General features: G+C 41.8%; 1 protein-coding gene across 1 annotated transcript in view; it reads right to left on the bottom strand.

Moving 5' to 3' along the window:
* Nucleotides 1-11118, bottom strand: part of FAM120C (family with sequence similarity 120C) — a 136796-nt gene that overhangs the window by 98851 nt on the left and 26827 nt on the right. Inside the window, exon 5 of the mRNA XM_011992003.1 lies at nt 5392-5520. Coding sequence (XP_011847393.1) covers nt 5392-5520 — 129 coding nt within the window. The remainder of the gene's footprint in view (nt 1-5391; nt 5521-11118) is intronic.

Here is an 11118-nt window from a genome sequence, read left to right as displayed (position 1 = left end):
CCAAATGTCCATCAATGACAGACTGGATTAAGAAAATGTGGCACACATACACCATGGAAATACTATGCAGCCATAAAAAAGGATGAGTTCGTGTCCTTTGTAGGGACATGAATGAAGCTGGAAACCATCGTTCTGAGTAAACTACTGCAAGGACAGAAAACCAAACACCACATGTTCTCACTCGTAGGTGTGAATTGAACAATGAGAACACTTGGACACAGGGTGGGGAACATCACACACTGGGGCCTGTCGTGGGGTGGGGGGACAGGGGAGGGATAGCATTAGGAGAAATACCTAATGTAAACGATGAGTTAACAGGTGCAGCACACGAACATGGCACATGCATACATATGCAACAAACCTGCACATTGTGCACATGTACCCTAGAACTTAAATTATAATAAAAAAAAGTAATTAAAAAAATAAAATTTATATGGAAAGACAAGTATAGATAACACTGAAAAATAATAAAAGTTGGCTGGGTGCAGTGGCTCATGCCTGTAATCCCGTATTTTGGGAGGCCAAAGCAGGAGGATTGCTTGAGCCCAGGAGTTTGAGACCAGTTTGGGTAACATAGTGGGACCTTATCTCTACAAAAAATTTAAAAATTAGCCAGGCATGGTGGCACACACCTGTGGTTCCAGCTACTTGGGAGGCTGAAGCAGCAGGATAACTTGAGTCCAGGAGGTTGAGGCTACAGTGAGCCATGTTTGTGCCACTGCACTCCAGCCTGGGCAACAGAATGAAACTCTGTCTCCAAATGAATGAATGAATGAATGAATGAATGAATGAATGAATATGGTGGAATCACTAACCAATTTTAAGACTTATTATAAAGTTACAGTAATCAAGATAGTGTATTACTGGTAAAAGGATAGACACATAGATCAACTGAACAGAACAGAGTCCAGAAATAGACCAACACAAACATGGTCAACTGATTTTTAACAAAAGTGCAAAGGCAATTCCATGGGGAAAAGATAGTCTTTTCAACAAACTGTGCTGAAACAATTTGACATCCACATGAAAAACACCTCTCATATTTTATACAGAAATGAACTAAATATGGATGATTTGTTCTAAAATGTGAAGTATAGAACTATGTAATTAACAAAGAAAAGCACGCCGGGCGTGGTGGCTCATTCCTGTACTCCCAGCAATCTGGGAGACCTAGGCGGATGGATCACCTGAGGTCAGGAGTTCAAGACCAGCCTGGCCAACAAGGTGAAACCCCACCTCTACTAAATATACAAAAGATCAGCCAGGTGTGGGGGCGCGTGCTTGTAATCCCAGCTGCTCCAGAGGCTGAGGCATGATAATTGCTTGAACCCAGGAGGTGGAGGTTGCAGTGAGCCAAGATAGTGTCACTGCACTCCAGCTTGGGTGACAGAGTGAGACTCCATCTCAAATAAATAAATAAATAAATAAGGAAGAAAAACAGAAAGTAGAAGTGGGGTGATGAAGGGAACATCATTATTTGGAAAGCCTCACATTAAGACGCACACATTGTGCTGCTGCTACAGCTCTAATACCTGCCACTTTCAGAAGTCAATGTGTGGCAAATGTCGTTACCCTCCCAAGCATAAAATAAAGTATAACTAGAGTGCCAAGGCTAAAAGACAAAATACCACCAGGAGTGGTATAATTAGGTAGCTAAAAATTGCATACCATGAATTCAGGCACGTACTCTGTGAAGGAATAACACTTATACCCAAAGGGGCAGCTGTAGCAGCATCCAGTTCATTTTAAGAATTTCAATGATTGGTCACACAATAAATGTTTTGCTTTTTCTCTTTTTGAGATGAAGTTTCACTCTTGTTGCCCAGGCTGGAGTACAATGGTGCAATCTCGGCTCACTGTAACCTCCACCTCCCGGGTTCAAGCGATTCTCCTGCCTCAGCCTCCTGAGTAGCTGGGATTACAGGCATGCGCCACCATGCCCAGCTAATTTTTTGTATTTTTAGTAGAGCTGGGGTTTCACCATGTTGGCCAGGCTGGTCTCGAACTCCTGACCTTAAGGTGATCCACCCACCTCAGCCTCCCAAAGTGCTGGGATTACAGGTGTGAGCCACTGCACCTGGCCAATGTTCTTCTTTTTCAAAAATATTTTTAAAAAAGAAAACAGAAGAAAATAGTCATGCCTGCAGTTGGGCAAAGAGTTCTTAGACATCACACCAAAAGCATGGCCCATAAAAGATAAAGGCTAATGAAAACTGTAAAACTTTGCTCTGCAAAAGATGCTGTTAAAAGAAAAGACAACTACAGACTGGGGGAAAATATTTGCAAACCAGGTATCTGTCAAAGCACTCATATGCATTATAAAGAACTCTCAAAACACAACAGTAAGTAAATGAACAAACCAATATAAAAAAACAGGCAAAAGACTGTTCATGAACAAACCATTTGCCAAAGAGGATATATGCATGAAGTATGCTCCAGACAAAAATGTTGGCCAGGCGCGGTGGCTCACACCTGTAATCCCAGCACTTTGGGAGGCTGAGGTGGGCAGCTTGCTTGAGCTCAGGAGTTTGAGACCAGCCTAGGCAACACAGCGAAACCCTGTCTCTACGAAAAGTACAAAAATTAGCCAGGCATGATGGTGTGCGCCTGTAGTCCCAGCTACTTGGGAGGCTGAGGCGGGAAGACTGCTCAAGCCCGGGAGGCGGAGGCTGCAGGGAGCCGAGATCATGCCACTACACACCAGCCTGGGCAATAAAGTGAGACTGTGTCTCAAAAAGAAAAAAATGTTCATCATTAGTCACTTGGGAAACATAAATTAAAACTATGACGAGCTACCACTACACACCTATTAAAACAGTTATAAAAAACACTGACAATCTGTTGTATAACATGGTGGCTACAGTTAATAACAAGGTATTACATTTTTGGAAATTACTAAAAAAGTAGATTTTAAGTGTTCTCACCACAACAAAATGAAAAGCATTTGAGGTAATATATATGTTAATTAACTTGATTTAGCCATTCTACGATGTATACATATTTCAAAACATGTTGTATGCAATAAATATATATAATTTTCATTTGTCAGTAAAAAAAAATAAATGGGAAAAAAAACTGACAATACCAAATGCTGGTAAGGAATGGAACAGCTACTTTGGCAAGGTCTTATAAATTTAAACATACACTTACCACATGACCCTGAAACTCCACTTGTAGGTATTTACACCAGGGAAATAAAAACTTATGAAACTCCACTTGTAGGTATTTACACCAGGGAAATAAAAACTTATGTTCATACAAAAACCTGTACACAAATGTTTATAGCAGCTCTATTCATAACACCATAAAGTGAAATCAATCTAAATATTCTTTAAGGGGTGAATAAACAAACTGGCATATCCATACAATGGCTATTATTCAGCAATAAAAAGGAATGAATTATTGATACAGGTAACACGCAACAACTTAGAAGAATCTCAAAGGTATTATGTTGAATTAAAGAAGCCATTCTCAAAATATCACGTACTGGGCTGGGCGTGGTAGCTCACGCCTATAATCCCAGCACTTTGGGAGGCCAAGACAGGTGGATCACCTGAAGTCAGGAGTTCAAGACCAGTCTGGCCAATATGGTGAAAACCCCTCTCTACTAAAAATATAAAAAATTATCCAGGTGTGGTGGTGGGCGCCTGCAATTCCAGCTACTCTGGAGGCTGAGGCAGGAGAATCGCTTAAGCCAGGGAGGCGGAGGTTGCAGTGAGCCGAGATCACACCATTGCACTCCAGCCTGGGCAACAAGAGCGAGGCATCGTGTCAAAAAAAAAAAAAAAAAAAAAAAAAAAAATCACATACTGTATGATTCATGTGATATTCTTTAGAAGACGGAACCATAGTAACAGAAGATGAACTGGTGGTTGCCAGGGGTTAAAGGTAGGTTTGGGTGTTATTACAAAGGGATAGCATGTTTTTTGGGGTAGTACAACTGTTCTGTATTCTTATTGTGATGATGGTCATATAAATCAATACATGTGTTAAAATTCACAAGTCGGCTTGACTGTATGTTAATTTTAAAAATAAATGAGAAATTCAAATTGAAAATATAAATCAAATTGTTAAAAATTAACTTATTTTCATAATTTTAAATTTCATTTTGTAGAATAAAATCCCAGTTGAGCTCTTTTTCCACTATTAAAATGAAATTTTCATTCTTGTTTTATGTAGACTCACTTTAAGTAGTCTTTTTTCTTTGCCCATTATCTTCCACTGAGCAAGAACTCCTTTATGTTAAGATACACAGATGCTCCTTGATTTATGATGGGGTTATGTCCCAATAAACCCATCACAAGTTGAAAATATAGGTCGACAATCCATTTAATACACCTAGCCTACTGAACATCATAGCTTAGCCTAGCCCACCTTAAATGTGCTCAGAATACCTTACATTAGCATACAGCTGGGCAAAATCATCTAACACAAAGGCTATTTTATAATAAAGTATTGAATATCTCATGTAATGTACTGAATACTATACTGAAAGTGAAAAACAGAATGGGTATATGGGTACTCAAAGTACAGTTTCTACTGAAAGCATATTGCTTTTGCACTACTGGAGAGCAGAAAAATGTTAAGTTGAACCAACATTAAGTGAGGGATGCGTACATTTTTAAAAATTTACTTTCAAATTTTTTGGGGGGAAAGACAAAGTCTTGCTATGTTGCTCAGGCTAGTCTCAAACTCCTAAGCTCAAGTAATCTTCCTGCCTTGGCTTCCCAAAGTGCTGGTATTACAGGTGTGAGCCACCATGTGTACACTGAAACAAAAAAAAGACTAGAAGGACATATGTCAGAGTGGTAACTATAGCAAGCTGTTTATGAGTAATGAGATTTTATGTGATTTGCTTTCATTTTCTAAATTTTCTAGAATGGGCTTGTATTACTTTACTGATTTATTTTTTTTAAGATGAAGTTTCACTCTGTCACCCAGGTTGGAGTGCAGCAGCGCAATCTCGACTCACTGCAACCTCCGCCTACTGGGTTCAATCAATTCTTCTGCCTCACCACATCCAGCTAATTTTTTGTATTTCTAGTAGAGATGGGATTTCACCATGTTGGCCAGGCTGGTCTTGAACTTCTGACCTCAAGTGATCCACTCACCTTGGCCTCCCAAAATGCTAGGAGTACAGGCGTGAGCCACTGTGCCCGGACTAGAATAGGCTTATATTACTTTAATCATCAGTAGAAAAAAAGGTAAAGGACACTTCAATCCAGGCTGTGTAATGTTTTTTAAAGGAAATTTTGGAGCTCTGGTTTGTAAGCATGGAGAAGACAAGCAGCTAGGAAAACTTAGGTGTCACAGAAGAGATCAGGGACCTGTTGGTGTTGCTGAAGAAGGTAAGAAAATTGAGGACTCTTAGGAAGGGGAATGCTAACTTACCTGAGACTGTTTGAAAACATCCTTCCCAACTACATCCAGGTTTGAGGGATCTTTGATGGAACTGACATACTCAGAAACAGCCTTGATCACCACGTCACAGGGAGGAAGAACCAGCTGATGAGCTCGAACCTAGAAAAGGCAAGATAAGCAAGGGACGCTGACATCAAAGATGGATCACTAAGAAAAAGGGTGAAGTTGAGGGGGGATATGGAATCCAAATTTGGTAAATCCACAGAGAGACAATTAAAATATTTTCTTTAAAAATAGTTTCACCCCTTCATTCTCAGTACAGAACATTTGGAAAACATGGAAAAGTATAAAGCAATAAAAACATATCATCTATCTTCCTACAGAGATAACTACTGTATATGACACTCACAATTAATCAGGCTTCCTTTCATGAGACATTTTGGCTTTTTTGCTATTAAATATAATATTATAATGAGTTGACAACATTTGGATTCTGATTTGAACTAATCACAAAAAGCCATTTTAAGACAATCAGGAAAATCTGAAAATGGACTGGATATTAAGATGATACCAAGAAATTAGCATTAATTTTTGTCAGGAGGAATAATGACATTATGCTTATGTAAGAAACCACCCAAGTATTTTAGAGATGTGTACTGAAGAATGTGAAAGGGATTTGCTTTAAAAAAACATTAGCAACTACAAAAAAACCCAGAAAATGTGGCAAAATATTGGTAACTGTTGGATCTGGAAGATGTTACAATGGTGATTTACTATATATTATTTTTCCTGTTTTTGTGATGCCTAAACTTTTTTTTCTTTTTGTTTTTTTTTTTTTGAGACAGAATCTCACTCTGTCATCCAGGCTGAGGTGTACTGGTGCAATCTCGGTTCAATGCAACCTCTGCCTCCTGGGTTGAAGCGATTCTCCTGCCTCAGCCTCCCGAGTAGCTGGGATTACAGGCACACACCACCACTGGATTTGCTCATAAAATATTCCCACTCTGAGATTATACAAAATTTCCCTCGTGGTGCCGTCTATTATTACTATTTGTTTTTGAGATGGAGTCTTGCTGTCGCCCAGGCTGAAGTGAAGTAGGGATTGTCTAGAAAACAATTACGTGCACACATGTGCAGTTCTTGAGTTCAAGTAATTCTCCTGCCTCAGCCTCCCGAGCAGCTGGGATTACAGGCACCTGCCACCATGCCCGGCTAATTTTTGTATTTTTAGTAGAGACAGGGTTTCACCATGTTGGCCAGACTGTTCTTGAACTCCTGACCTCAAGTGACCTGCCTGCCACGGCCTCCCAGAGTGCTGGGATTACACGCATGAGCCACTGCACCTGGCCCTTAACACATTTTTAAAGAAAAAGTTTTTAATGCTTTCATAAATTATAGGTATGACGTCTTGCACACTTTCCAGTGATTTAATTACAAGCTTCCTCAAACTGTAATTACTGAGGCAGAGGGTATAAATTTCCTTAAGGTTTCTGAATTTTTATAAATTGTTTTGCCAAAAGGCTTTATTATTCATTCCTTAAATATTTACTGCCTATGTGCCAGGCACTGTCCTAGGCACCAGGGAAACAGCAGTGAACAAGACAGACAAAAATCTCTGCCCTCACGGGAGCTTAAATTCTAGTGTGGATGTGTTGGGATAGGGTGAGGGGAGTTAAACAAACTAAATAAGTAAAATGTACAGTGTAGGCTGGGCGCGGTGGCTCACGCCTGTAATCCAGGCACTTTGGGAGGCCGAGGCTGGCAGATCATCTGAGGTCCAGAGTTCGAGACCAGCCTGGCCAACATGGTGAAACCCCATCTCTACTAAAAATACAAAAATTAACCGGTTGTGTACTAGATGTAGAGTACTAGATGTAGATAAGTGCTGTGGAGAGAAGAGCAGAGAAGAAGCTAGGGAATGCAAGTATGTATGTGCATACATGTGCACATAATTGTTTTCTAGACAATCCCTACTGCAGAAGTGTGTGCATATAATTTTTTATAGGGTGATCAAGAAAAGCCTCACTGAGAACAAAATTTTAGAAAACTTTCAGGAGTGAAGAAGTAGCTATGAGGGGAAAAGTATTCCAAGTGGAGAGAATGATAAGTGCAAAGGTTCTAAGAGCAAAAGAAAGAAAGAAATCAGAGATATGAGAGGGGGCCAGACAGTAAAGGGCTTTGTAGGCCAGGCCATGGTAAGGATTGGGAGAGTGACATGAAGAGCTATTGGAGAATTTTTTTTTTGAGACAGAGTCTTGCTCTGCCACCCAGGAGGAAGTACAGTGGCATGATCTTGGCTCACTGCAACCTCTGCCTCCTAGGTTCAAACAATTCTCCTGCCTCAGCCTCCCGAGTAGCTAAGGTCACAGGCACGCAACACCAGGCCCAGCTAATTTTTTTTTTTTTTTTTGAGACGGAGTCTCGCTGTCGCTTGGAGTACAGTGGCATGATCTCAGCTCACTGCAACTTCCACCTCCTGGGTTCAAGCGACTTTTATGCCTCAGCCTCCTGAGTAGCTGGGATTACAGATGCGCACCACCACACCCAGGTAATTTTTGTATTTTCAGTAGAGATCAGATTTCACCATGTTGGTTGGGCTGGTCTCGAACTCCTGACTTCACGATCTGCCCGCCTTGGCCTCCCAGAGTGCTAGGATTACAGGCGTGAGCCACCACGCCGGCCATTTTTTAAGTTTTTAGTAGAGATGGGGTTTCACCACGTTGGCCAGGCTGGTCTCGAACTCCAGACCTCAAGTGATCCATCCGCCTCAGTCTCCCAAAGTGCTGGGATTACAGGTGTTAGCCACAGTGCCCTGCCAAGGATTTTGAATGGAGAAGTGACAGGATCTCATTTTTTTTTTTTTTTAAAGGGTCGCTCTCCTGTTATATTGAGAATAAAATGGAGGTAAGGGGAAGAGTGTAAGTAGAAGACCAATAGTTAATAAGCTATTATAATAATCCAGGCAAGAAATAATGGTGCCTTGGTCAGGGTAGCAGCAGTGCAAATGGTAAGAAGTAGGTATATTTTGAAGGAAGAGCTGATGGTATTTGCTGACAAATGAGATGTGGGGTATGGGAGAGAGAGGGGGAAGTCAGGATGACCCCCAAGGATTTTAACCTGAGAAAACAGAAGGATGGGCTGAGTACAGTGGCTCACGCCTGTAATCCAGCACTTTGGGAGGCCAAGGTGGGCAGATCACTTGAGCTCAGGAGTTTGAGACCAGCCTGGCCAACATGATGAAACCCTGTCTATACTAAAAATACAAAAATCAGTTGGATGTGGTGGCGCCCGCCTGTAGTCCCAGCCACTCAGGAGGCTGAGGCAGGAGAATCACCTGAATCCAGGAGGTGGAGATTGCAGTGAGCTAAGATTGTGCCACTGCACTCCAGCCTGGGCAATAAAGCGAGACTCCATCTCAGAAAAAAAAAAGGAAAGAAAGAAAATGGAAGGAGGAAGCTGCCTTTAACAAAAATGAGGAAGGCTGTGGGAGAAACATGTTTAGGGAGAAGATCAGGAATTTTCACTTGAACATATAACTTTGAGATGCCTATTGGATATGTAAATGAAAATACTGAATTGGCAGTTAGATATTAGAATCTGGAGTTCAAGGGAGAGGTCAGAGCTGAAGACATAAAACTTAGGAGTCATCAATAGGCCGACGGTATTTAAAATCATAAGACTATATGAGATCAATCGTATGTGGAGACAGAAAAGAGAAGGGGCCGGGCATGGTGGCTCACGGCTATAATCCCAACACTTTGGGAGGCTGAGGTGGGAAGATCGCTTGAGCACAGGAGTTTAAGACCAGCCTGGGCAACATGGTGAGATCACGTCTCTACAAAATATACAAAAAAAATCAGCCAGCCATGATGGCATGTGCCTGTAGTCCCAGCTACTCAAGAGGCTGCTGTAGGAGGACCAATTGAGTCTGGGAGTTTAAGGCTGTAGTGAGTCTTGATCGCCCCACTGCACTCCAGCCTGGGCAACAGAATGAGACCCTGTCTCAAAAACAAACAAACAAACAAACAAAACAAACCAGAAAAGAAAAGAGAAGGGAACCAGGATGGAACTCTGGGCTATTCCACCTTTAACAAGTGGAAAAGACAAGGAAGCAGCAACAGAGACTGGGAAGCGGCAGTCAGTGAGGTAGGAAGGAAATAAGAAGAGAGTAGTGTCCTTAATGCCAAGTGAAAAAAGTGTTCTATGGAAGAATGGGTAAGCATCTGTGTCAAATGCTGCTGACTGGTCAAGTAAAATGAAAACCGACAGCTGGCCCTGGGTTTATTAACTGAGAAGTTATATTGGTGACCCTGTCGAGAGCAATTTCAGCAAATCAACTGGAAAGCAAACAGGGGAAGGGAACAGTAAGAAACTCACGTGTAGACAAGTCTTTAGAGGAGTTTTCTATAAGGAGAAATATAGAGCAGTAGCTTGGGTGGGGAGAGTGAGATCGAGAGGCTTTTTTAAAAAAAATAAAGTTGTATTTTTAAACTTCATAGATGCACGCTTATACAATTTGGAAAGAGCCAATGAAAAGAGGAAACTTGATGATGCAGGAGAAAAAGGGCGAGAACTGCTGAACTGATGCTCTTAAGTTGGCCAAAGGAGATGGGAGCTGTGCCCGATAGTCCCAGCTATCAGGAGGTTTAGGCAGAAGGATTGATCACTTGAGCTATGATTGTGCCACTGCACTCCAGCCTGGGCAGCATAGCAAGACCCTGTCTCTTAAAAATTTTTTTTAAAATAAATAGAGATGGGACCTAGTATAAGTAGAGGGACTGGCCTTAGATAGGAACATGGACAGGTCATGCACAATTAATAGGAGGCAGGCAGAATATGTGGCCACAGAGGGGATAACACCTTCCTGTAGGTGAGGTGAAGAAGGGGGTAAGAACTCGTCGAAGTTTTCTTCCCATTGCTTCCATTTTCTCAGTAAAATAGGAAGTAAGGTCATGAACTGAGAATGAGCAAATGAGGAGAAATATCAGAGGCTTGAAGACAGAGAAGGTATGAAACAGTCATCTAGGAGAATGAAAGAACGAGGGAAATAGAATACAGATACCTGAAGTGTATGCAGGTATCAGTCTCACAACAGTCTTTTTTTTTTTTTTTTTTGAGTCAGAGTCTCATTCTGTCACCCAGGCTAGAGTGCAGTGGCGTGATCTCAGCTCGCTGCAACCTCCGCCTCCCGGGTTCAAGCGATTCTCCTGCCTCAGCCTCCCGAGTAGCTGGGACTACAGGCATGTGCCACCACACCTGGCTAATTTTTGATTACAGGCATGAGCCACCATGCCCTGGCTGCAACAGTCTTGATAATAGTGGGTAAACTAATTTTTCAATATTTGTTCAACTGTTAAGTTAAAAAAAAAAATTCACACTGGCCAAGCGCGGTGACTCATGCCTGTAATCCCAGCACTTTGGGAGGCTGAGGCGGGAAGATCATTTGAGGCCAGGAGTTCGAGACCAGCCTGGCCAACATAGTGAAACCCCGTCTCTATTAAAAATACAAAAATTAGCTGGGCATGGTGGTGCACGCCTGTAATCTCAGCTACTCGGGAGGCTGAGGCAGGAGAACTGCCTGAATCTGGGAGGTGGAGGTTGCAGTGAGCTGAGATTGCAACACTGCACTCCAGCCTGGGTGACAGAGTGAGACTCCGTCTGAAAACAAACAAAACAAACCAGAAAAGAAAAGAGAAGGGAACCAGGATGGAACTCTGGGCTATTCCACCTTTAACAAGTGGAAAAGACAAGGAAGCA

This window comes from Mandrillus leucophaeus, unplaced genomic scaffold (assembly GCF_000951045.1).
Source record: "Mandrillus leucophaeus isolate KB7577 unplaced genomic scaffold, Mleu.le_1.0 Scaffold400, whole genome shotgun sequence".
Classification (NCBI taxonomy): domain Eukaryota; kingdom Metazoa; phylum Chordata; class Mammalia; order Primates; family Cercopithecidae; genus Mandrillus; species Mandrillus leucophaeus.
The sequence above is the reverse complement of the archived record's forward strand: the minus strand, read 5'-3'. Positions and strand labels throughout refer to the sequence as shown.